At 55.3% G+C, this 26,775-nt stretch overlaps 1 protein-coding gene across 3 annotated transcripts in view; it reads left to right on the top strand.

Annotated features, from left to right (window-relative positions):
• SMAD3 (SMAD family member 3) overlaps positions 1-26,775 on the top strand; it is a 118,285-nt gene that overhangs the window by 80,001 nt on the left and 11,509 nt on the right. For all 3 annotated transcript variants that reach the window (XR_008663737.1, XM_055319872.1, XM_055319873.1), the window contains exons 2-6: positions 12,753-12,946; positions 13,108-13,239; positions 14,544-14,618; positions 17,383-17,433; positions 26,557-26,769. Coding sequence is in view for 2 of the 3 variants with exons in the window: in XM_055319872.1 (XP_055175847.1) it covers positions 12,753-12,946; positions 13,108-13,239; positions 14,544-14,618; positions 17,383-17,433; positions 26,557-26,769 (665 nt within the window). In the remaining variant the exon portion in view is untranslated. The remainder of the gene's footprint in view (positions 1-12,752; positions 12,947-13,107; positions 13,240-14,543; positions 14,619-17,382; positions 17,434-26,556; positions 26,770-26,775) is intronic.

Raw genomic sequence — 26,775 nt, 5'->3', positions numbered from 1 at the left:
GAGCTGAACCCAAGAGTTGATGCTTAACTGACTGAGTCACCCAGGTGCCCCAATATTTCTCATCTTAAGGCATTTGTTAGTGAGATCTTCACTTTAGCCCCCCCTCCCAGCCCTCCCATCTCCCTGCTGCACCTTCTGTAGAGAAAAGAGTCCAAAGCCAAGATAATTATCTAATCATCTCTTTTTCCTTTCTGTTTGCCTTTCCCTCCAAAGTTAGACTTCTGAGGCTAGTAAATATATTTCTTTCCCTAACTGCTCATTTTTGTCTCCCCACCTGGAGCATCACATTGTTGGAGAGAAGGAATCCTTTCTGCTCTGGTTCCTTCTGTCTTGGGGGTATAGCCTGGCATTTTATTTTGTCTTCCCCTGAACTGAAAATACAGATTTGCCCCTTTCCCAAAAGCAGTTTGGAAACCGAGCCTCTAAGTGGTGGTCGTGGGAACAGTCCAGTGCGGGGCTGCCGGAGATCTGAGGCCAGAAGCACCCAGTAGAAAGAGAAGAGGTCTCTAAACACACCTGGATTTATGATTCTGTTTCAAGCTCCCTGTATTTTATGAGGTGAGCTTTAGGGGTGGGGGTTGTAATAAAAGCTGGGCCTAAGTGTACTTTTTGCCGTAAGCCCAACAGAACAGTGCCATAAGGGCTGTGAGTATCCTGAACCTTCCGTGAGTGAGCTCTTGAAACAACAAACAAATTCTCTTCAGGCCTCATTCCACTCTGTGTGAATGTTAACTGGCAGAGTGAAATGGCCATCCAGAGAGTTCTGTGAAGCCTGGGAACTCTTCTTTCCCCTTCTTCCAGTAACCAGAGACCAACCCAGATCTCGAGCATCTCCCATTTGTGACCTAAAGCCCCTGCGATCCTGCTGATACTTGAGAAAAAGCAGCCTCCATCAAGCTGGTGCTTGAAGGGGAAAAAAAAAAGTTTTTAAAAACCAAAACTGTTAAATAGAAAGATTTCAAAAGCAACCTCCTCCTCCTCCTCCGAGATTTAACAACTTTTCTTTGCATGGGGGAAGGAAGGGGACCAGGACATTTATCTCCCGAGACCCCAAGGAGAATTTGATAATTCTAATACAGTGAACACTGTTTTTGAGATCATAGGGAGCTGGGTTTGAGGGTGTAACACCCACATTCAAGGCCGCCCAGATTTTGCTGCTCTGGGCATGTCTTCCAACATCACGTGTATCTTTTACTTGTAAAGTGAGAGCAGGGTACCCACCACATAGGACCCCTGTGTTCTGTAAGATAACGAGGGAGGAGTGCCAGGGAAACACCGGTGCTGAGGTAGGAATTGCTTCTGTCCCTCACCCCTGACCTGTGTCAGAGCATTTCCTTATCCCTCCAGTTCTTCAGGGACCAGGGGAGTGAATTTGCCCCCAAGGGGACATTGGGCAATATCTGGAGACACTCTTGGTTATCACAGCTGGGGTTGGAGGTGGCATCTAATGGGCAGAGGCCAGGAATGCTGCTGAACACCCAACGGTGCCCAGAACAGCCCAATCCCACTACAAAGAATCATCTGGTCCGAAACATGGGGAGAGCTGAGGTTGATAAACAGTGGGGCTCTCTTTGTAGCCGCATGTGGAAAGCTTCCTGGTGTACGTGTGCTTTACAGATGCTCATAATTAAGCCGAGCTTTCTCCATAAACCAGCCTTCTGTTTTTTCCCAGGAAGTACACATTCTGTGCCCACCCCTGGCCCCGGGGGAGGAAGGAAGCCCTGAGATCTCCATAATCTTCATGTGTTTCCCATAGGGTTCAGCCCCTTGTAGAGGGCAGGGCGAGGTGTTCCTCCGTTGAGGGTCTGTCCGGGAGGCTCTTCGAACAGCTGGAGCTCACACTCAGGGCTCATCTGCTTGGGGTGCCTGTCCTGGACCTGAGCAGAACATTCTGGAAGACGGACAGGGAGAGGGGAGTGCCCTACATACAGTGCGGAGGAGTGAAGAGGAGGCGAGGCACCGCTCTGGGGCAAAGCACAGAGGGGTTTGGCCTGGCATTTTATGGGGTGTTCCACCAAATTTGGCAGCCTGAAGCACCGGATATTATCCATGTGCAAGTTCAGATGGAAATTGGGTTGCTCCTGGTGGGAGGGTTCAGGGACTGGTATCAGGGATTATGAAATCCTGTTTTGAGCCTCCTCACAGGCCAGTCTAAACTGGAACATTCAAAACCGTGCTTATGCTTTCAGAACTGGCTGAGAACACGTGAAACCCGGCAAGAGCATGTGGTCCCCGTGGCAAAACTCATAAAGAAACCTCAGTTATCCAGAGCCCACTTCCCCCCAAACCTCACCTAGCCAGCTTCCTTCTTTATGGCACCAAATGACAAGAACAGGCTGACATCGGACATGCTTTTTCTTTCAACTCCAACCACCCAGTAGTGTATTCCGTGTACAGCTCAATTGTTTGTTTGTTTGTAACTTGTTTTATTTTGATACCATTTCAAGCCTCAAAAAGTCACAGTGGTAGGACAGGAAGTAGCGCATGCATCCTTCCCCAGAGTCAGCAATTACTCCATCCCGTTTTTGAAGGTCCGTCCTCCTGATGAGTGAGATCTTCAGGCCACCTCAGATTCAGTACAACGAAGAAAGAAACAAAACACAGCATTTTGTTGTATTGGAATTCCCAAGGCAGGAAAGTGGACTTGTACGTATTACAGGCTTCCTGGCTACAGTGAACCAGTGCTGGGGGAGCCCCCTTCTCACTCTAGGTCCATTTTCTGGGTGAACTGGAGATGCTTAATTCAGCATTCTGTTCGCCCAGCCACAGGAAGAAGGGATTGGATAAGAGACTGTCGAGTCCCAGCTGTGTGTAGTTCTCCAGAGTGGGTTTTTAGGCGGACATTTACTTAACCAGAGCTTCAGCTGGCCGGGACATTTTGTCCCCTGAATGTCAAGCCTCTGTGGTTTGTCACCCACAGCCAGGAGGCTCGGCACAAATCCCCCCGGGCCCCCCACCCCCCGCAGCAGAAATTCTGTCCAGAACAAAGGATGCTTTGCTTTTAGCTGTGTTTACCAAAGGGCGTGGATCCTGAGTGAACCCCCAAATCAGTTGACTCTCTCAGCAGGAGTGTTTTCTGGGCTTTTTGCATGTGCTGCTCCATCAGATAGTTTCCTGGGCCGTCCATGGCGTGGAAGAGGGAAAGTCACGTTCTGATGTTTGCATGGCGTAAGGAGCAGCAGAGAGCGCGAGCTCTCGGGCAGACCAGTGCGGCCCAAGGGCCACATGGAACCCATGCTAGAGACCTTATAAAGTCTCTGGAATTTTTTTCTGCCTTCTTAGATGGTCTGCTGAGTGAGCACCTAACACAAACTTGAAGTCACTCAAGCCTCGCTTTTATTTTGTCCCGGAAAAAACCAAACCAAACAAAGAAAACCCGCATATACTGCAAAGCTCAAGAAAAGCATAAAGATTTTATTGCATGTGGGTGGACACATAGATGGTGACTTGGCATGATTGTTGTCCAAGGGAGGGAGGTGAGGCCTCACCTCACTCGTGTGGGAGGGGAATCCATCGAACATTCAGAGCACATGGACTGGACCTATCAGCTGCAGCATCTGTATTCAGGGAAGTGTGGGTGTGGGTTTGTGGTATTAACTGGCAACCCCGGGATGGGAAATAGCCCCATTTTCTTACACTAAGATAGAGCAGATATTAGGGGGGAAATGTAAAGGTGCAGAATAAATTGAGATGAAGTGGATACCAGAGGTTTGGTTTTTGGGTTAATGTGCTGATTGAACCACTTCAAAAAATTGACGGCAGTTGAGAAATTGTGGTAACTTCATATTCAATACAAACTGACTCTGAAAGCCTGTAGGCAGGTTGTCCTCCACAAACGGAAACTCAGTCCTTCTGAAACAGTTAAGTCTTCTCTCCATGGCCTGTTCAAGGTCAGGAAATAGCCGTTATGCCCCATTTAGGGTTAAGGAAGAGAGCGTCGCAGAGCCTGACTTCACTTTATATCAACCCCGGGCCTTAGCAACGTTGGGAAACCCTGTGAGTGCTCTGTTTCTCCGTCAGGATGTGATGATAATGATACTTGCACGTTTCCCTGGAAGACCGGTGGTGGCGTATCTGTCAGCTAGTGTTGAGTAACAACCGCTCCCAAAAGCTCAGCAGCTTGAAACAGCCATTTTAGTGCTGACTTGGGCTTCTGTGGCTCACCTGGGTCTGGTGTCTTGTGCAGATCTGCTCCCCCTGTGTGAGATCCCGGGCCCCGGTGGAGGGGGCAGCTTCTCTGGGGGAAGGTCTTCTCAAGGCAAGGTGCAAGAGGATAAGCAGAAACACACGATGGCTCTTGGCTCCTCTGCTCATGTTCCATGGGCCAAAGCTAGTCCGTAGTAGCCTAACCCAAAGTCAAGGACCTACACCCACAGTGGGAGGAGCAGTGGTGCCATCCAGCAAAGGGCACGGATGCCGACAAGGTGACTAATTCAATCGGCCACGGTCACCGAGAGGCCAGCACGGTGCCTGGCATGTAGTAGCAGCGACTTCTGTCACTGTTGTTACCATTACTGCTTAATAGGTCTGAAAGGAAAGCTTATCTCTGAAAGAACCTAGAAAGGTTAGTATTACGTGTGTTAAATAAAATCAGTTTCAACTGAGATAGGATAATGTTCACAGATTTTCTTTTTGTTGGCTTCCTCGGCTCATGCCTGGAATGTGGTAGGTGTTTAGTCAGTGTTGGCTGATTGCCCAGAGGTCGGTTTCCCTGATAGGCATGCAGTGGGGGACAGCAGAAGAAGCCCTGCTTGCCCTCCCTCTCTCCCCCTTCTCTGCACTGGCCTGAGCTTGAGTCCCGGGCCTGCCGTACGCAGTTGCGGGACTTGCGGCAAACCCCTTCTCCGAGCTAGGTGGAGGCCGGGGGGGACAGGGGCCTGGCCATTTTTTGCATTCTCACATAGCAGCGGTGTGCCTGGCTCATGGGTTACGCCGAGTAGATCTTGACACATTTCTGGAGCTTCCGTGCTCTGCTCCCAGGCCTTTGCTGGACCCCCAGGTCCACATCCTCTGGTACTTTCCTTTGGCCCATGGCTGGCTGCGGGCAGCAGATCCCTGGCAGCAGAGGATGTGGATGGCATGTGGCGGGCGGTGGGCCCGGCCCACCCTGTCCCCCGGGAGGGCTCTGGCCTGCTCTGCCTTACTGTCGGCTCTGGGCTCTGGCCACGTCCTTGGCTGTGGCTCCCACCACCATTTTGGGACACTTTACGGGTCCCACTTGGAGCCAATGGGAGGAGACCTAATTTCCTGCCACAGGAAATGGTTCGGCTGGTGAAGAATATATTTAAGGATTAAAACCTCTGTCAGAGGAGCTGGAGAGGGTTGCTGGAGAAAGACTTGGAGGTCTCTCATAAGGAAGCCAGTGGGTGTGGGAAGAGATCTCTGTCATAAATGGGGAGGAGGCCCAGAGGCCCGGCCTTGGGACTGTGTGCTTAGTCCCAGCGACTGGTTTTTGGGCCACAAGGAAGGACTGGGCCAGGGAGCAGAATGAACCATAAATAGACCCTCTTCTGCATCTGAGCATGTTCATGGTAACATTGGCTCAGAATTAAGGCCTATTTATTGAATTTATTTAACATGGGCCTGGCGCCCTGTGAGCTTGTGAGAGGGTGTGTACTGGACACATCAGCTAAATCAGATCCAGCAGCTGAAACCCCTGATCCAGTATTCTGACTTCAGTAAGCATCGGTGAGGATTTCGAGTGGGACGGAGCGAGTGAGAAGGAATACGGCCAGGGCTGGCTCTGGGCAGCCCGGACTCGGAGCCAAGAGGAGTAGTTGCCGATGCACAAGAAGAAGTCAAGGGCCCCGAAGCGGGGGCATGGACCAGATGACTTCTGGAAAATCCTGCCAAGCGGGACCACACTGGGGGTCACGTGCTCGTGAGCTGGAGAGCCATCGGGGCCCAGCCTGGCAGCCAAGGTGGCTGGTCTTTGGTCGTGGCCCAATGCAGACTGCTGCGTGATCCCAGGAGAGGAGCCTGGTCACTGGGACATGCTGGTGTCCCGTCATCACCAGCCTTGCCTTATCCCCTGGGCGCATGGCACTGTGGAGGGTCCACTCTGAGCCGAGGAGCACAGAAGCCTCGCAGAAATTAGAAACACCAGGCCAATCGAAGCCTCTCTGTGGCCGGCCTGGCTGTGCCCCCAGCTGTCATAGCCGGGGAGGTGGGGGGGGGCTGGTATTTTTGAGCTCCCTCTACGTTTATTGTGCTCGAACTCTATGCCAAAGGCTTTTTGCACCGAGGATGCTTGGATCTTTCCAGCAATCGCAAAAAGGGGCTTATATTTCAGATGCTAAAAGATGAAGACCAAGACCTGAGCCGGTTTGATAAAGTTTATACGGTTCTCGAGCATGGTCAGTCTTTGGATCCAGGTTTATCCAAGTCCAAAGCCCCAAAGCTCTTGCCGCCTTTTTTCTTTCTTTCTCTTGAATAATAGTGTAACCGACCTACAACCAACCACACATATTTAAGTGAACAGCTTGAGAAATGTTGTCATCTGTATCTACCTGTGAACCAACAGCCTTTAAACCCTCATCAGGCTCCACTCCCATCCCTCCCTCCAACCCCAGGCAACCACTGATCTGCTCCCTGTCACTTGAGAGAAGTTTCCATTTTCCCTTTATGTTACTCTGTAGTTTGACATCAGCGGAGTCCTGCGTGGCTTCTTCCACTGGGCGTAACTGCTTTTAGATTCGTCCGTGTTATGTGTATCTATAGGACCCTCGTTCTTTTGCCAAGTAGTGTTCCTTTGTGTGGGTATGTCCCAGTTTGTCTGTCCGTTCACCTGGTGATCAGCATCGGGCAACTTCCAGTTTGGGGCTGTTACTGGTAGAGCTGCCGTGGACGTTCGTACGCAAGGTCGCAGATGCTTTCCCGTCTCTCGGGAAGCACTTAGTGGAATGGGTGGATCACGTGGTAGGTTTATGTTTTGAACTTTTGAAGAACTGTTCTGAACCTCCAAAGTGTTTTCCAAAGTAGTCAAACCCTTACACGCACCCACCGGCAGCGTGGGAAGTCCCAGGCCCTCCCTGACCTCGCCAGCGCATCGCACAATCCCTAATTGTAGCCATTTGAACAATTATGAAGTGGTGTCTCATTGTGGTTTAAATTTGCACTGCCCTAATAACTAGTGGCGTCGAGCATCATCTCGTGTGCCTGTTTACCATCCTTGTATCTTTTTGTGGAGCATCTGTTCAAATCATTTAAAATCAAATCAACCCCGTTTTTTTTTTTTTTTTTTTTTTATAGTCAGGTTGTTTGTTTTCTTCATATTGAGTTTTTGGAGTTCTTTATATACTCCGGGAGCAGGTCCTTTATCAGATGCAGGCTTTGCAAATATTTTCTTCCAACTTGGGGCTTTTTATTCTCTTGATGATGTTGTTCAAAGACCAGGAGGTTACATTTCGATGAAAGTCCAATTTTCCGGGACGCCTGGGTAGCTCAGCAGTTGAGCATCTGCTTTTGGCTCAGGGCGTGATCCCATCCGGCTCCCTGTGAGGAGCCTGCTTCTCCCTCTACGTCTGCCTGTCTCTGTGTCTCTCGTGAATAAATAAATAAAATCTTTAAAAAAAGAAAGTCCAATTTACCAACTTTCTTTTTTAGTGGAATGTGTTTCTGCGGTGGTCTCCAAGGCACATGTGCCTGGGCCAAGGTCACAAAGATCCCTTCTTGTGTTTTCTTCTGGGAGGTCTATTTCCAGGCTTTGTAGTAGGACCCATTTCCATTCATTTTTGTATAGGGTGCAAGGTGTAGATTGAAGTTCATTTGTCTCGCATATGGATCTCCAGTCATCCTAGCACCTTTGTTGAACAGACAATCCTCTCTCTACTCAATTGTCTTTGTCCTTTTGTTGAACATCAGCCTGTCCATATCCACGCGACTATTTCTGGACCTCGTTAGGCTCCATTGGTGTGGTTCTCAGTGGTTTTGCCCTTAACACACTGCTTTGAAGTTACTGGGCTTGATCTTTATGAGACTGACGCGCTGCCCACTGCGCTAAGAAGGCGGTATGGGCTTGATCTTTAAACATTTAATTGATAAATCACATATACCAGTTGGAAAACTCAAGTCTCTCAATTTTTACCTTATTTTTATTATTTATTTCCAAGAGAGTGTTTTTGGTTTTGGTTTTGGTTTTTGTGAGAAGTGGGCGGGGGGATAAGCAGAGGGAGAGAGAGAACCCCATCAGATTCCTGCCCAGCACAGAGCCCAACACGGGGCTCGATCCCACAACCCATGAGATCATGACCTGAGGTGAAATCGAGAGTCACAGGCTTAACCAGCTAAGCTACCCAGATGCCCCCCTAAGTTTTTTTTAGAATAGTTTGTAAATGTTCCGGTTTTAGGGTTGCAGTATCTTGTCCCTCTGAGAGAGCAGTTTTTGTTTCATTTTGTTTGAAAGTTTCTCTGCTCCCTGCATGGTCTGAGACTTCCTCTTTCTCCCCCACTTATTTCTGTCTCTGGCTTTCTGTTGGAGGCTTTCTTCAAACGTCGGAAGATTCTGGTAGGCATCTGTATTTGAGAGTGAAGCAGTAAAAAGCAGATTGAATGCTGTGTTTGGCATTGGCAGGTGAGCTTCCCTGTAGGCTGAGCTGGCAGGAACAGGGCCGTTTTGTTGGAGGGGTTCCCCAAATGTCGGGATGGCGTGACTTATGGGCTGGGCCGTTTGTTTCTCCACAGGTGAGGGTGGGGGGCATGCACCTTTCCATCATTGTCCTGGGTACCGAGGGAGCAAGAGATCGTCCACAACAGCCTATCTCCAGCCCTCGCCTGACCCTAGCTGTGCCCCGGTGGTCCCACCCAGAGCCCCCCTCTCCTCCGGTTCATTTTCTGCAGAGAGCAGACCTGTCTCTCACACGCCTGGGGAGGGGGTGTCCTGTTTGAGGGCCTCAGGGAGGGGAGCCAATCTCACTGTCTCTTCCGTACACTTCCAACCCATCCTCCTGTTTTCGCCTCAGCTGGAGAAGTGCGTGGTGCTTCCAATTCTTGAGTCTTTCCCAGGTTCTGAGGCACAAATGGAATCACCTTTCTTTGGCTTCCTCTGCTAGGTTGGCTTTGTTTCCGCTCATTCCACTCCGAGGTCTCTTCCCATTGGGCCGCCTTTCCGTGTTTGTGTGCACTCTTCTCCTACTTGTTACCTTGGGCAGGACAGAGATACATGCACCCTTGCAGTTTGTTGTATTTGGTGGAAGGACATTTCTTACGCTCCCCTCTCTCCTCCCTTCCTGCTCTCTTCCTTCCCTCCACCCCCATGCCCCCTTTCCTCTCCTCTCCTCTCTCCCCCTTCCTCCCTGCCTGGAGTCTTCCATGCCATAATTCTTCAGGGAGACAGCCAAGCACTTTATCCTCAAGAGGAAACAGCCCATGAAATGCAGAAAGGATTGGCTGAGGAACTGCAAACCGAAGTCCCCAACCTACAGGTGCAATAAACCTGTCCTCTGCCACCTCGACACTCCTTCCCATCCCTCAACTGCAAAACCCCGTAGTGACCACATCCCAGCCCACCTCACACCCAGACCTTGCTCCTTGTCACCTGCATCGTGCCAGAGCCGCATGTCTACACGGCCACCCCATTTCTGCCTCGGTGCCCTCGCAGGTCCCTGAGCAGGTGTGAGTTCCTAGGTCCACTCCAGTCACTGTTGAGCAAGGTGCCCTGTTCTGGGGGCTTCCGAAGTCAGGGCTGTGAGGGCCCCTCCTCATCAGGAGCACCCAGAGCATACTGTCCCCAACACCTTCCCTTCCTAAAGTCTCCAGCCCAGGTACAGAGTTGTCAGAAGCTTGGCCTTTGGTCACGCTCCTGGGCTGTCTGCCCCGTGGAAGCAGGGACCCGGCTCTTGTGTCGTCCCTCGCCACCCCGCCTCTTGCCCTGTATTATTGTTATTTTTAAAAACAAGAGGGTCACCCCCTTCAATCACAGGTGGGGGGGCTCCCTCCGTAGCCACAACCCTCCCTCTCTGCGCACCGGAGCCCTTCCCCAGGGCCTCTCCCTGGAGAGGCAGCCACAGTGCCCAGCTGGCTCTTGGCTAGGCTCTTGTCAACGTCTGAAGAGTGAATGTGGCCACGGCCCTCATCTGCAGGCTTTGCAGGAGAGTGGGAGCAGCTGAGTAACTTTCCCTCCACTCATCACTTCCCACCCTCCCTCCGTCTCCTCCTCAGCCCTATAACTCACTCCATTTGCCCAGGGCTCCTGGGTGCACAGCACTAACACCCACCCACGGGGTGGTGCCTCGCAGGGCACTTCCAGGGGGTACTGAGCTGCGCGGGTGGGGGGAGATGTTTGCATTTTACAGATGAAGCAGCTGACCGGGGCATCCCACAGACCTCAGGCCTTGCCAGGGTCTCCCGGCTGGGAGAGAAAAACCCCATTTTGACCCCAGGCTGCATGACCCCACATCCCGTAGTCATCCTCTACCTGGGGGAGTCTGCCGGGGTGGGGGGCCGGCGAGTCCCAGGCTGTCCTTTCTTGTTCTGCGTGGTAATTACTGTGTTTTGGCTGGAGGGGTTCCTTGGTTCGGGGCCCCACGGGAGGGAGGTAATTACATCCTTTGAGACGCCCTCCGTCAGCAGCTCCCTGTCAATCCCTGTAACTAAGACTTGCTCTAACCTTTGTCCCTTCCCCGTTCCCAGGCCGGTGGCTTAGAGACTTTAATTGGATTCCCATCTCTCTCTCTCTCTCTCTCTCTCTCTCTCTCTCTCTCTCTCTCTCTCTCTCTCTCTCTCGTGCTTCTGGTTTGCATCTAGCCAGGCCTTCCCTCACAGAGTGCCCATAAATTCTGTTGATTCAGGTAATGGGTGCCCTCAGTCCTGGCTGGGGGCAGAGGGGAGGGAGAGCTTGCAGATGCATCTCCACTGGCCCCACCCAGCTATTAAGAAAAGTTGCACCCACTGACTGGTGGGATGGTGGCCTGGATGGGACTTCTTGGAGGGAGAGTCCCGCCGCCGTTGTGTACCTCTTTATTCACGTGCACCTGCACTCGTCATCCAGCCCCACGGCCCTCCGTCTTGTCCCGGCTGCCGGGATTCTCACAGGGCCTGTCTCGTGTCACACCCGTGCACACACTCAGCTTAAACATCTCAGGGACTCCCTCTGGCTTTTAGGAAAAAGGCTCCTGAGGCCCTGCAGAGCCCGCCCTGCCCACTCCCATGCCCAGTTCTCACCCTCTCTCCTCCCCAGTCGCTCTGGCCTTCCTTCTGTTCTTCCTCCTTCCCGTATTTTCCACCCTTCACAGGGCCTTTGCATGTGATCTTCCCCCTACTTGGAATGCCTTCCTCCCACACCCCTTTGCCTTGTTCGTTCTTATTTGTCCTTCGGACTTTCAGGCCAACCATTACCCGCGCAGAGATGCCCTGTCCAGCCCATCAGTAAAGCAAGGTCCCCAGGGTCATGGGTGTCCCTGCGCTTTTCCTTCAGAACACTTGCGTGGTTTGCGACTGCAGCTGTGTATGATCGTTTCATTAATACTGGTCTTGTCCGTTGCACTAGAAGCTCCGTGGGAGCAGGGACCACTTTGTAGTCTGTTTGTGACATCTCTTCCCTCACCACTGTGTCCCCTGGTGCCATACATAATAGGAGCTCAGAAAATATTTAAGTAAAGGCCTGTGTGAACAGGACCCCTCACCTGTCTGATACTGTCGTGCTCTTCGGAAGCCTTCTGCCTCCCACCTTACTCAGGGCCTTCGGCGTACCTGCCACTCCCGAGCTCCCAGCCGCCCCATCCTGTACCACTGCTCGGCCTGCCTTTCTTTGCATGCACGTCACCTGGGGGGTTTTGCAAAGAGGAAGGTTCTGACTTAGTAAGTTGGGGAAGCCTCTGAGATTCTTCCTTTTTGACAAACTTCCGTGGACCCGTACTGCCAGTCGGGGACCATGCGTTGGCCCAGCCTGAGAGGTGGGGGTGCCAGGTCACAGCTGCTCAGAGGCCAGGTCAGCACAGAGGACGTCGTTTGCACAGGGACAGGGCACGGTCTTTGGCAGTGGTGTTCGGACCAGCGGTGCTGGAGACAGTTGCAAAACTGAGCCCGATATAGAGTTGGAGGCTCTGTTCGTGCTCAGCTCATGCACCACCCTTCAGGCCTTGGCTCTGAACTGGGGGGGGGGGGCTCTATGGATGTGACCCCTGCGACGACCCTCCACCGGAAAGGGATTCCTGAGAGGTTGGCATATGTTAAACCATCCAAAATTCCCTATAATTGCCCTCCCTCCCTTCCTCCTTCATCACAAATACCAACTAAAGGATTTTTGCTGTTTTCTGACATGGATTTGGGGGTAATAACCCTGAATGAGTGTTGGGAGGGGTTAGACACAGCCTGTGCTTTGTCAACTCGCAGCATCACTGTCGTCCTCACGCAAACACTTACCTAAAGAACTCCCGTTTTTTTGCTCAGTCCTGACCCCCTCGGCCCAACCCAACCCGTGGACCTTCTCAGAATGTGATTCAAGTGCTGTTTCCTTCACGTGGGGGGTTGAGGGCTGGAGAACCCACTCCGGGACCCGGTGCGGTCAAGGTCCACCCTGCCACCTCTCCTTGGTGGGCCTCTGTGTTCCTCTCCTGGGATCCCGCCAGTGCCAGCTAACAGGATTCTCTGGTCCCCGGGTCCTGTGCGGTTCAGAGCATAGGGGGGAACAGCGGGGAGGGCTTCCTGAGGCTCTTCCAGCAAGCTCCCTGGAGGCAGCGGTGCGGGCTCATCTCGGGGGGAACGCAAGCCAGATCCACTCTGCTGTTTCTTTTGGCCCCTCACCGTCCCGACAGGTCCCTGGATGGCCGGCTGCAGGTGTCCCATCGGAAGGGGCTCCCGCATGTCATCTACTGCCGCCTGTGGCGATGGCCCGACCTGCACAGCCACCACGAGCTGCGGGCCATGGAGCTGTGTGAGTTCGCCTTCAACATGAAGAAGGACGAGGTCTGCGTGAATCCCTACCACTATCAGAGGGTAGAGACCCCAGGTAGGCGCCGCCTCTCGGTGGTGGCGGTCGGGGGTGTCTGCGGCCACCTGCCTGTCCTTCCCCTTCCCCGGGTGCAGGGCTGCCGGGCGCACGTACGGTGCTCGGAGGGCTCTCATGCCAGCCTGGCCTTGACACTGATCTGCCTCTGCTCTTCCGGAAAGTTCTACCTCCCGTGTTGGTGCCACGCCACACAGAGATCCCGGCCGAGTTCCCCCCGCTGGACGACTACAGCCATTCCATCCCCGAGAACACTAACTTCCCCGCGGGCATCGAGCCCCAGAGCAATATTCCAGGTAGGCCCCGGGGCTTGCAGGCCGCCCCCCATCTCTGCGGGCCCTCCTCGGCAGTCCCCCCTCTGTACACAGCACTGGCCCAAGGGCCCCTGACTCAGACCCGCACACGCGTTGGGAGAGGACCCGTGGCTTTGGCTCCGCGCGCGCTAATGATGCTTTCCTTGGCACGGCCGACGGCGGCGTGACCCTTCCGCCCGGGCTCCGTGCAGTCATTTATTTTGGAAGCGGAAATAGCAGCGCTGTGTTTCTCTCACCGCCCTCGCCCTCGCGGGCCGAGGCTGGAGTTTGAGCAGGATCCCCCCGAGGGTCTGGGGGCCGCAGAGCCGTGGGGGAGCCGAGGGGGAGCCAGGGCCGGGCAGCCAGTGCGGAGAAAGGGGCCCTAAGTAGGTAAGCCTGGTGCGGGCTGCAGCCTGGGTGGGGGCGGAGGCCCCTAGCGGACTTTTTCCTGCTGGGGGAGCAAGGGGGCTCAGCTGTCAGCGCAGATGTTTTTGGAAGCCCCTCATTTACATGCAAATAATGAGTGAATCACCAGCACCAGGGCGGCCAGGAAAACTGCTTGGCAGCGCCTGGGCTGGTCCCAGCCTAGGAATCCTGCTGCCTGCCTTCCCGAGAGTGAGAGCAGGGAGAGCGCTCCGGCTTGGAGGAGCCTCTCGCCCCGCGTGAGTGCTCTGTGCCGAGCCAGGTTGACCACAGGCCCGTGCGTGGGGGCAGAGCGTTCAGAGAGTCCGGCCTTTCCGGGTCCTTCACAGGTGGCTCTGCCCCCCCCCGGGGGGAAGGTCACTGGGCTCACTGAGCAAACCTTAGGGAGCTAAGTCACGATCTGGGGTCCTCCAGAGAAAGGGATTGCAGCCGCTGCTGTCATTGAACGTGCAGCGTGCTGGGGAAGCCAGGATATCCCCTAAAGGGACGATGAGGAACAAGGTGTCTGTGCAGGAGTAGATGGCAGAGCCAAGGGGCAGCATGAGGCGTGTGCCCTTGGGAGGAGAGACGGGTAAGGCTGAGGCAAGTGCATGGCCTCCCTGGATGGGGAGAAGTTAGCTGGGCAGAGGCTTTAGGAACAGGCATGTTAGCCTGGGCAGTCAGGGCAGCGTGAGCAAAAGTGGTCGCAATCCAGGCAAGGAGCTGGGGGGTCAAAGGGCGTGAGGACCCCTGGGTCCAGGGGCTGGTGCCCTTGTTCTGGGGCCCACAGTTCCTCCGGCACCTGCTGCTGGTGGAGGGGTGTGGACGCGTGATGAGTGCAGTGGGGGCCTCGGAGCCAAACCACGGAGGCCGCTCAGTGAACCACCTTTCCTTCTGATTCCCAGAAACCCCACCCCCTGGCTACCTGAGTGAAGATGGAGAGACCAGTGACCACCAGATGAACCACAGCATGGACGCAGGTCAGTCCTAACCCTGAGTGCCCGCCCTCCCCGCCTCTTGCCTCTCCCACTCTATCCCGCCTTTGTGGAGTAGCCCCTGTGTGCCTGGTGGTGTGCCGGGTGCTGGGGGGAGAGGAGGGGCCTGAGCTGCTCTCAGTTTTAAGGAAGACAACTGGCAGTTACCGTGCCATCTCCTGTATGCCCTGATGGGGGACACCTGTGGCATTGGGCCCCAGGGAGGCCCACCTGCCCCAGCCTGGAGAGGTGGTGTCGGGGGTGGGCAAGTACCTTACCGCATAGGTCTCTCTTGAGTTGAGTCTTGGAGCCGGTGAGTGTTGGCCAAGCCATGAGGGCAGGCGAAGGGTATGCCAGGCAGAGTCATGGTGGGTGGGCGTGAGGGGGCGTGGGCGGGACAGCCCGGTGCATTCCGGGGGTGGTGAGTGCCCAGTGTGGCTGGAAAGTGGGGACGAGGCAGGAAGACCATCATCATTCAAGGCTTCAAGTGTGGCCGGGAGTCACTTCAGGCTTCATGCAGAGTCTGTGCCCCAGTGAGACGTTGCTGGCAGTGGGGTGGTGGGTGGGCTCGAGCACCGACACAGTTCAGGAGGGCCCGAGTCCTCCAGGAGGCAGGGTCCTCACCGGTGGAAGCCCCCCGAAGCATCTATTTTTGTGCAGGGACCAAACACGATCTGTGTATTCCTGCCATGAGGGCCCCAGCCCAGTTGTCTCCAGCCACATCTCCAGATGTTCCCGCGTCATTTGTCATGGGACCAAATTGGCTCCAAACCAGAGGCTCCTTGAATTGAACCCCAGCTGCCACATGGAATATACACCATGTTGCGTGTGGCTGGGCGAGGAGGAGGAGGAGGAGGAGGGAGGAAGGGGGAGCCGAGCAGATGTTCCCTCCCGATGGTAGGGGCGTGCCTGGTGCACAGGGAGCCGCTACCTGCAGCAGAGCCCCCCGCCCTGCACACGGCCCCAGACGGGCTGTGCGGATCTGGAAAGAAGCACGAGGGAGACGTGCCCGTTCGTCGTAAACACAGTTGCTCCATACCCAGCCGGGTGTCGTGGCACCTGGGGGTCTAGCGCACGGCCTGCGAGGGGGTGGCCTGAACCCGCTGGCATGCGTCAACGGCCTCTTGCGCTGAGGCCAGCAGCCGCTTCGGGCTCGCAGCTCCGAAGGGCTGGCGTGGGAAGAGGCCGGCCCAGCAGCATCTCTTCAGATGCTGCACTGCTCTTCTCACTCTTTCTCTCCCCTCCTTGCTGTTCCTTCTCTGTGGAATGATGACTGTTGCTTGAGAAAGCAGACCAGAGAGAGTCTGAGTACAGAATGCGCAGCCAGCTGCGCCCCCTCCTCGGCTCTCCCCCCGCCCCCCACTTCCCCTCCCTCCTTTCTGCCCTGTTCTCTCTGTCCCCTCGTCGTTTTCCCTCTCCTTCCATCAGTGGACCTGCAGGGCTCTGTGTGGACATCTGTGATCTGTCAGTCATAGACACGGGACTTTAGGGACCCCCTCCCCCAGCCAGTGGGTGGATGGGTGGGGGTCTCCAGCTTCCCCTCTCTTCTTGACTCAAAAGTTGTCCATTTAGAAACCAGTCGAGTTGCTGTCCTGGCAGCTGAGATGTGACAGTGTCCTAGTTGGGGTCCAAGGACCACCTTGTCTGGCCCTGTGTGCCCCCCAGACACACACCACATGCCCTTCCAGGCCAGGCCTTCGCGGACCCTCTTGTGATTTGGGCTGCCACAAAACGGGAAACCGGCATGTATTGAGTGCCAGCTGTGTGCAGTCACGGTGCAGTCACTTGTATATGCTCGACCACACTTCATGTCTACAAATCACACAATGGATGGTCGTATCCCCGTCTTATACCTGAGAAGGGGAAAAAAAAAATCAAGGCTCCGAGAGGTTAGACCACTTTGCTAAAATCCCGTAGCTGACACTGCTGTCACCCAGCCAGACTCCAGGGCAGTCGGGGAGCCCTTATGCCCCAGGACTCTTCGACCTCCCCTGGTGAATGGGGTTCTGGGGGAGCAGAGAAGCCCATGGCTCATGCCTCGCCCCAGGGAGGTTGGAGCTGAGCTGGGGAGCAGGAACAGACCCTCACGAATAGCCCACGGCACCTGCATGGGGGGCCCGGAGGGGGGCCGTGCACCCCATGGGGCTGTGACTGCAGAAGGGCTCCGCGGCCCCTTGGGACTGGATGAGCCCCATGTTTCTGAAGGCTGAGGCCGCGCTAATCTCTGGGAGTGCGGGCTGGACGGGAGGTGGGGGGCAGGGGGATCGGTAGCCTGGGCTCCAGGCCTCGGGCAGCACGTCCTGCGTCTTCGGGCAGCAGAGGTGCAGCTTTCCTGAGGCAGCTTGAGCATCCCGAGACCCAGGGAAGGGGCCGGATTGGGGTGCCAGGCCAGGTGGGCAGCTGCAGCCCTCTCTGTGCTGCTGGCGGCCTCGGAGCGAGGCTGGGGTGAGGGCCGTCCCTGCCGGGGCGCTTTCCTGGGGGCTCTGTGCCCTGTGCCACGGGCTCGGGTGGGGCCCTCACCCCATCGGGTCCCGGGGACCCCTCTGAGGTGGTCCGCTCATGCCTTCGTCCCACGGGTAAAACTTGGGACCCAGGGAGGGAGGGTCAAGCAAGGACACGGCGTCAGGGCTCCTGCAGGGCCTTAGAGGCTCAGCTCAGGGTTTTCTTCCTGCTGCGTTGAGCTGCCCCATCTTGAGGCAAGCGTTCAGTAATTTGGCTCTCTGAGCCAAGAATGTTCTCTTCGTTCTCACAACTGTGTCTCATCCCGCAGGTTCTCCAAACCTCTCCCCGAATCCGATGTCCCCAGCACACAATAATTTGGGTAAGTATTTCCTCATCTATGGGACTGTCACCCCCTCTAGCTGCAGTGCTGGCTGGTGGCCCGTGTGGGGAGGGGACCCTGACTGTGAGGCCCTGCTCCATCAGCTCAGCTCAGCCTGTCAGGTTTCTGGTTACAGTGATTCTGGGGTCACCCACAGAACAGAGTAACCTAAGAGCAGTGGTGGCAGGAATAAGGCGACCATGTGCCGGGTTTGTATTTCCCCTGGGTGGCAGTCAGACGTGAGTGAATGAAAATCCCCCAAACCTTGTGCTCAGGAGCCGAGAATCTGTGGTCAGCCAAGCATATGTGTGTGGTTTGATGCAAAGCCACGGGCGGCAGTGCGGACTCTAGCCCCCTGACTTTGGTCGACTGGTTTCAAGATACACTTACTTGGATTTTATCTGAGTATTTCATCTTATAATGATGTACTTTTTTTTTTTTTAATGATGTACTTTTTATTTGAAACAGCAGGATGCAGAGAAATCGGGGCGGAGAGGGAAAGCACAATTGCCCATCATCTCCCTGCCCGCCCACGCTGTTGTATCACAGTCCTTCTGATGCTTGCACATCAGGCGTGTGTATTTTGTGCCTTGCCAGTGGAGATCACAGGGTCCATCCATTCTTTTCATTCTTGTTATTTTGGAAATGCATTTCCATATTTAGACGCCTCCTCTCTCATCCTGTCTCATGATGTTTTGGAGCAGCTGGCCCACGTCTCCGTGGCCATCCCTTCGGCCGTTGGATTTCCAGGTCGGTTGTTGTGAGATTGGCTTCTGTGCTCCAGGAGTGGGGTCTGCAGAAACGCTCCGAACAAATGAAACATCCATTCCATTCTTATTGAGGGGATTTTTTTTTTTTTTAATGTGCTGATCTGGTAGTTTTAGAAAAATGTGAGTTTGATTTCATTTTGGCCTTTACTGCTGGGCTTTGATTTGTGGCTCAGGAAAAGAAAGAGTTAATACCCAAGCTCTGTGAATCAGTGGGGGTGGGGGGGTGGAGGGCGGGGTGGGGGGGAGCCTGGTTTTTATTCCCAGTTGCTCCCAGTCCTTGACTGATAGCATCAGATGAAGAAAAGCATTTAGAACATTGGGAGATGCCTGAGACCGCTTTCATACAGGCTGACAAGTGGGCAGTGTGAAAATGTGACTTTGGGCGAATCTGTTCTAACATCTTTGTAAAATAATATAGCTGTGAGTGTTGGGCTTTGCAGAGGGAAGGTCACATTCCTGACGTGAAAGGACCGATTGAGTTATTAAAAACAAACTCTGAAGGCTAGAAGCTGTGTTAACACTTGAGAAATTAAGGCCAAGACTGTGAGCTTGACTCTGAGTTCCCAGCTTTTGAGGTCAGCTGGCTTAGATTTAATTTGGGGGCCCTTTTTACTACCCACCTCCACCCCCGCCCCATGGCCAAGGCAGCCCTGTCGTCGTTCAGTCGACAGACTCTGGAACAAAGCCCTTGCCTTTGAAGCCATGCTGCCTGACTCAGTGGTTCCAAATGAAAGTTGTCCCACGTGTTTGCTTGCTGTGGTTTCCCTTCTAGATTGTGTGGATCAGGGTGACAGGATGGTTTTTGAACATGGACCTGGGGCAGAAGTGTCCCATTGACTCAGTCCTCCCTCCCTGCTGCCCTGGTCCTCAGGCCCCTTATCGGAGGGTTGAGAATTCTTAGGTCACTTCTCCAAAGGAAGGAATAGCCCCCAAGCCTGGTAGTGCAGAGTAGTGGCCAGTCTGCTGGGAACACCTGAACCGGAGAACGAGTCAACTGATGAGTCGGGGTTCAGATTCCTCCCTGCCTGCAGGGCCCCAGTACCTCCCACCTTCACCCATTCAAGACCATCAGCTTCATCCCTACCTAGAAAAATCTTACAGACTCCTGGCATCCTAGCTGGAAGGGGCCGGATGACAGTGACGATGGTGGCAAACATTCCATGAGAACTTACTGTTTACTGAGTGTTGCACAGGGCGCTTTGCGTGTGTTAACCAGTGTCCTTAACCACTTGTAAGATAACAGTATCACAATGTTTCAGTCTCCTGATTAGGAAGCCAAAGAACAAGACAAGTTACCTAATTCCTGCCAACTCACACAGTTAGGAAAAGGGGAAGCTCTGAATCCCGGCCTCTGGGATCCAGATTATGTGCTTCCATCTGCTCCCAACACTTAAACCAGCTCCCCCATCACCACCTCCTTCTCAGAACAAAGCTCCAGGATGCTTACTAACTTGTAGCCGAGGGCAGTTGTCAGGTTGAGGACCCTGGGTGGGAGCCCTGCCGACCAGCCTGTGTCTTCCTCCCTCATTGGTTCCCCAGGTGTTTCTCCCAGTCAGTGAGTGTGAGTCCAGGTAGGGGGTGGGGGGCGGGGGTCGAAGGGGAATGAATGATGCTATGGCCTTGTGGGGATCAATAAGGCAGGACTGAATGTAATTTTAAAACAAGGAGTGGGTGCAGTTGAAGTAGGCGGAGAGGCCAAGGGAAGCAGTGGTGGCATTCCAGTGGGGACATGCCTCCAGGCTTCCAGTGTCCCTGTTTGATTCATTCAGTCAACTTCACTGTGTTTCCTAGTCGGTACTGACCCTGGGGATCCACGTGACCATTCACGGTCTGACGGGCAGGCAGGAGATATCTGCGTCCCCCTGCGATGCATTGTGCCAGGTGCCAGGGGTGTAGGCGTAAGACAAACCGTAGAGGCCGAGGAGGAAAGTGCCAGATGGGGTAGGAAAGACGTCAGAGTTGTGGTGACATGTGTGAGTTGCACCCAGCAGGACAGGTGGGACGCTGTGAGGCTGAGAAGGGAAGGACATCACAGATAGAGGGAAGGGCATGAAAGGCCACAGCAAGCTCAGAGGACAGCTTGGCGGTGTAGTTGGTTGGGATGAGGAGCCAGATGGGGCTGCCAAGGCTGTGGGGCACTGAGAAAAGAGCCCTGAAGGCCATACTTAGTGATTCGCTTCTTGCCTACAAATAAAGTCATTGGCCCGGGGGTGGTGGTGGTGGTTGTTGTTATCTGATGACAGCTTCATAAAGATGAATCTGGCCACTTTATAGAAGTAAAGGTCTAGAGGAAATGGCTGGTGGCCAAACCCCACTACCCTCCCCCATAAATCAAAAACAAAAACAAAAACAAAAACACAAACCCACCTTAGGAAGCTGTTTTGGAGAGATGGTGGCAGGGCCGGGAGGGGCACTGAGAGAGGGCGGCGGGCCTGAATCAGCGGGCGCTTATCATCAGCCAGCTTTAACTGGGAAGCTGCAGAGGCGGGACACCCAGGAGCTGGGATGGGCTGGAGTGGGAAGGTGCCTGTGGCCATCAGGACAGAGGCTGGGGCTTGCTGCGCACACTTGGGAGCCGTTAGCCTGTGGGCAGCCTTTCCCAAAGTGGGCTCAGGGGGACAGGGTGTTGTCATCACCTGAGTTTGGAAAGCCTTGTGCCGTAGCCCCCGGACACTCATGTGCCAAGGCCTCTGAGCAGTCCTTTGCCCGTGGATCTGCTGGAACGCTTTGCTCTTACAACCTGCCGACCATCTGTGGGACTGCTCCCCGGAAACGCTGACAAAGGTTCGGCTGAATCCTGGGAGTGGATGAATTGCGAGAGGGAAACCCAGCTCAAGAAGGAAAGAAGGCCAGAGAGGGGCTGCCTCGGCGGGAGGGAGGGAGGTGGAAAAGGCTGAAGGTCAGGGGAAGGCCGGGCCCCCGCAGCGAGAGCGGAGGGAGGCCAGTGGGCAGGGGGGCAGGAGAGGCCCCAAGATGACATCGGGAGTTCGGGCACTGTCTGAGCACTTATGGTGGGGGGGGTGGAGGTCAGTCAGTGGTATGCACGGGGCAAATACAAGTCAGGATGACAACAGAGAAGGATGGGACATCCCAGGACATCAGATTATTTCCTGCAAAGAAATGATGCAGGGAGAGAGAGAGAACAGGACGTCTGGTTCGTTCCTCATTTCCTTCCCACTCCAGGCAAGAGGAGGAGACTCCTGCCACAGCGAGGCCCCTTCTGGCGCTGGGACGTGGGGCAGGGCCCTGATGAGTGACTGGGGGCCAGCTCAGCTCCTTGTCACAGGCCGGCTCCGGGGAGACCCGGCAGCTGTGTCCTGCAGCGACGGGATGCGAGCAGGTGACGTGCCTGTTGTTACACATCGTGCTGGTGCTCGATGAGTCACCTGGGCTTTCCTAAGCGACCAGGTCAAGGATTGGACCAAATGGAGGGGAAGGAAGAGGGAAGTGGAAGGAGGAAAAAGAGAGTGAGCAGGACGCTGCCAGTGAGTAAGTTGTCGCTGCTTTAGCGTGGGACACCGGGAGAGGAGCCCTGGCCCAGGAGAAGGGGCCGGAGCGGCAGGGGCTGCAGGGAGTGATGGGCTCCAGCGTGGCCCGTGGAGAAGGTACCTTCCTGTCCTGCCAGGCGCCCGGGCGTGGGGGCGGGGCAGCAGGAGGGCCACCGGCTCTTCCTGGAGGACCACGGGCTCTGGGACCCAGCCTTACCTTGTTCCAGCATCTGCCGCTGCTGCACAAAGCTTTTGCTCTGGCCTCATCAGGCGCTGATCCTCTGTAAGTTTAAGAAATCACGGGGATCCCCGGGGGGCTCTGCAGTTTAGTGCCTGCCTTTGGCCCAGGGTATGATCCTGGGGTCCCGGGATCGAGTCCCACATCGGGCTCCCTGCAAGGAGCCTGCTTCTCCCTCTGCCTGTGTCTCTGCCTCTCTCTCTCTCATGAATAAGTAAATAAGGTCTTTTTTAAAAAAAAGAAAAAAGAAATCACAGGCGTCCCAGTGGCAGGGATGTAGCCGCCGGCCGGAGGCCCTGGGCCCCCGACTTCTCCTCCGGTCTCGGCTGCAGGAAGGTGATCCGAGGCTGAAAGGGCGTGGGCTTCCCCCTGCACATGTCATCTTACAGGTTGGAATTGGTGCACCGGGCACGGGGACCCGGCCATCCTGGGCCAGCAGGTGCCATCCCTGGGGACGCCACTGGCTCAGTTGCAGGGGCCATGACACACAGAGCGACCAGGGGCCAGTTGACAGCCGCACGAGCTGGGGCTGGGAGGTCGAGTCTAGGTGGATGAGGGGCAGGCGGGCCAGGCAGCCAGGGACTGAGCCCCAGGGCTGAGCGAGGACCGTGAGGCTTCGTGGGGACTGGTGTGCAGGACAGGAGGTCACGCTGCCTTCCACAGGTGGGGTGGACCCCGACCAAGGCAGTTCATTCCTGTTCTGACCTTTAGCCTTTGTGGCTTCGGTGCTTCGCCCGCTCCCTGCTTTCGATTCATAGTAGAAAGTTAATTTCCCCCTTCTGTCGCCCCTCCTTTTCCTTTACCGGATTTGGATCTCTCGCACATGTTTTTAATAGGCATCCCTTAATCCAAGTATTGCCTTCTGGGTTTTATTCTGTTTTCTTTTCCTTAAACAAAACAGAAAGTCTGTGCCAGCTTGGAATCGGCCTTAAAACTGAAGCCAGCCAGTGCCGTTAGGCTGGCAGGGGGCCAGGCACGAATTCGGTGCCCCACGCCACTCGAGAAGTCTGGCCGGTACCACACTGGTGGGGGCAGGGAGCTGCGCCTGGGGGGAGCTGGAGGTTCCTGAGTCTCCGACACCTCTGCTCTGGGAAGAGAGATTAGCACAGACTCAGCAGTCGGGCCGGGAGCAGGGAGCAGGGCTGTTTGCAGGGGCGGCTTTGGGCACATGCCACCGTCTGCCACTCCAGGTGCGTTGAGTCTTTGGCCCGGAGAAGCGGAACCACCGCGAGGGAGGCAAGGCCCCCTAGCCCCGTAGAGTCGTCCTCCCAGACGGGCCTCCGAGTGGCATGTTTGCAGGTCCTTTTCAAGAAGCAACCTTACGCACAGTCGCTTCTGCGTTTGTTGGAAAACTCTTGAAATTAAGGCTGGCTGGCTTGATGGATGTGGGAGGAGATTGCCACCTGTGACAGATTTAAGATTTGCTATCAGGACAAGCTTCGATTTCCCTGCAGAACTTGTAAGCATTGTCTGTCCACAACCAGATAACAATTCATGTTTCCTTTTTGCCTTGTCTGCTGGGAAGCTCAGTCAAGCTGAGTGCTTTCTCAGTAGCTATAACCTCGTGGTTATCCTGTTTATAATATTTTCCTTTCCAGGATCCTGACTTTTTTTTCCCTTGTACTTAACCATGGTGTGGATAAGTGAGTGGGGAAGAAAATAAACCATGAGGACATATATGCTGTTTAAAAACAGGTTGCCATTCAAGGCAGAACCCAGAGGTGGTGACCATATTATGTTCTCATCTGCAGCTCCTCTTGCAGAAGAATCTTGAAGCAGCTGAGAGGTGCCTGGAGGGGCAGAGGTGAAAGGCAGGGCTAGGTTTTAGGTGTTTGCGGAGAATAGTGAGTACGTGGCAGGGGGCACTGCCCTGGGTGGGTCCTGCTTCTGAACACAGGCCAGCTCATCCAAACAGCTCTCTGTAAAATGGTACCCATCAGACTTTGCCTTGGCCTGACTGCACTGTTACCCCACCCCCCCACCCCCCCACCAGCATCTCCTTAATTATGTGTCAGGCTCCCGAGTCCAGCGTTTTCCACCACGCTGTCCAGTGTGTATCTGCAAGTTGCAGGGATGTTTGGATAAGGGCTCAGATCTGCTTGGGGGGCCTCCTGGGCTAGGACCCCAAGCACGCCTCTGCTTCTGAGATGCCTCAAAGCCCACAGTTCCCCAGAGTGGTTCTGGCACCGTGTTACCCGATGGGTGGCCTGTGGCTTTTCTTTTGATGGGTAGGCTGTGCCAGTGTTCCTGGGAGCCAAGCACTCGCTCTCCTGTCTGGACGAAGCCCAGGGGGTGCTGGAAGGTTTTATAATTTGGGGTGAGGACTCTGTTCTGTACTTTGCCGGGGAAGCCAGGGCCCGCACAGATCAGCCGCAGCTGCCTCTTCAGGCTGACCCACGCCAGATGCACAGTGACCCAGATGGTTCGTGCTAGATGTCTTCCAGTAAAGCTGCAGTCGCTGCCCAGACCCGGAACGTCCACGCAGCAGGGTCAGCAGAGCCTGCCCCCGGGCAGTGGTGGTCAGCAGTCCTTGCCCAGCGCCTCTTGGCTCTGACCCGTTGCCCGACCCCTTTGAGTACGTGGATTACGCTTGGATTTCTTGGGCTTTTTCTTCTTTTTTTCTTTTTTAGGGTTTCCAAAGCAACATAGCTCACATTTTAGTGACCACATTGTTTAGAATATAGCTTATCTCATTGGAATGTTGAAGCATCGAGCGAAGCCAGAGCCGGATGTGGCCCATGTGGCTCTGCTGAACCTCGGGCACAGGCCACTGGGCGCTCCTGCCCCGTCACTCCGCCCTCCTCCATTAAAAGTAGCCTCGGTCCCCTGCCTTCCCTCCTCTAATGTCGCTCTATCCTGGGAAGAGAGGAAAGGAGTGAGGATGCTTTTCCTCCCTCCCCTGCAGTGGAGGCCGCTTCAGGAGCAGGATGGACTCAGGTTCATGTACGTGCTCAGCTCTGGTTGTCAGCACCACTTACTGGGTGCTTGAGGCGAGCCCAGCACCTCCTCTGATGTCTCCTGGGCCCTCCGCAGACAGCGTCCTACCCTCCCCTTCGGGTCCCCCCACAGTGGCTGCAGGGACAGATGTGGATGCTGACACTTGGAGCTGTTCGGGTCGCTCACGGCCACACAGCTGGTCGGTGCCCAAGCCGAGAGCACGTCCCAGGCCGCCTGGCCTTCGAGCTTGCGCTCCTGACCTGGATAAGCCTCTAAGGCGGTGGTTTTCATCCAGGGGCTATTTTGCCCCTTCACAGAGAGCTGGCGATATCTGGAGCCATTTGTCACTGTCACGGCTTGGGAGGGGGAGACGGAGGGGTGCTGCTGGCACTTCGTGGGTAGACACCGACCAGGGGTGCAAACAAGCGGCCCGTGACGCCCAGGATTCCAGGCAGAGACTGCTTTGACCCAAGATGAGGTGAGGAGCTGGGTCTAGGTGTCCCTGGCCTCCCTCCAGCTGACACTTTCTGGGGGTGTGTGCCGAGCGCAGGGATGTTCCCGGTCTGCATTTTGTCACACATGTGGTAGGCGTTTTCTCCGCCCTTAGAGGGATTGTGGGCACAGACCCCACAAGTAGATCTGGGCCCTCAGCCCTGTAGGCACCTCCTAGAACAGCTTCTGATTTTTTTTTTTTTTTGCTTGTGCTTCACGCACCTCCAGACCCTGTAGAGCAGAGTTCCCAGGGGGCTCTCACTCCAGGAGGTGGCGCGCAGGCGGGAGCAGGGGTCTCCAGCCAGTGCTGAGGCCCGGCCCAGGGAGCCCTCTGTCCCTCGCACCAGCTCCCAGACGCACCCTGAGTAAGCGGCCGCTCCAGATACGTTGAAGAGCCAGAGCAATGGTCAGGCCGGAGGAGGGAGAAGGGGCAGGAGCCTCCCTGGCTCTCCAAGGAGGGATTCGAGTAGTCGGCGAATGAGGCGACACCCCAGCCAGGGTGCCGGGGAGTCCTGTTAGGGACGCTGTGGCCCCGATGCCAGGGAGGAAGGCTGGGAGCCGGGCCCAGGGCTGAGCTCAGACCTGCCGAGGTGTCAGATGAGGCGGGAGGAGGGCTGGGTGCCTGGGCAGGTGTGGGCCAGTGACCGGAGGTGACAGGAGGGCTAGGGGGTCCCAGGAAGGGTGACGGGGGGTCACGTGAGGGGAAACCTCTATTTCAGGGGTTCCCAAATCTTATAAAAAAGAGAGCCACTGAGGCAGCCCGGGTGGCTCAGCAGTTTAGCACCTGCATTCAGCCCAGGGCCTGATCCTGGGGTCCTGGGATCGAGTCCCACGTCGGGCTCCTTGCAGGGAGCCTGCTTCTCCTTCTGCCTGTGTCTCTGCCTCTCTCTGTGTCTTTCATGAATAAATAAAATCTTAAAAAAAAAAAAAAGGTGGCTTCAGCACAAACAAGGCCAGCCAGGCAGGGCAGGGCCGGTATGAGCTAACACGAAATCAAAGTGGCCAGCTCGTGGAAGGCCTTTCCAAATGCAAGAGTACTTTATCACGTTGGGTCCTGAAAGTCTAACACAAGGCATGAGGGCGGGGATCGTACCACCCTCCGGGAGGTCCCCAGCAGTGTTACAAAGCATCCAGGGGACCTCGTTGAGGAGCAGGTGACTGGGGGTCCCTGACCCAGTAGCCTGGCCTGTCTCCCCAGACCTTCAGCCTGTCACCTACTGCGAGCCGGCCTTCTGGTGCTCCATCTCCTACTACGAGCTGAACCAGCGCGTGGGGGAGACCTTCCACGCCTCGCAGCCCTCCATGACGGTGGACGGCTTCACCGACCCCTCCAACTCGGAGCGCTTCTGCCTCGGCCTGCTCTCCAACGTCAACAGGAACGCGGCCGTGGAGCTCACGCGGAGGCACATCGGTAAGG

This window comes from Nyctereutes procyonoides, unplaced genomic scaffold (assembly GCF_905146905.1).
Source record: "Nyctereutes procyonoides isolate TBG_1078 unplaced genomic scaffold, NYPRO_anot_genome, whole genome shotgun sequence".
NCBI lineage: Eukaryota > Metazoa > Chordata > Mammalia > Carnivora > Canidae > Nyctereutes > Nyctereutes procyonoides.
The sequence above is the reverse complement of the archived record's forward strand: the minus strand, read 5'-3'. Positions and strand labels throughout refer to the sequence as shown.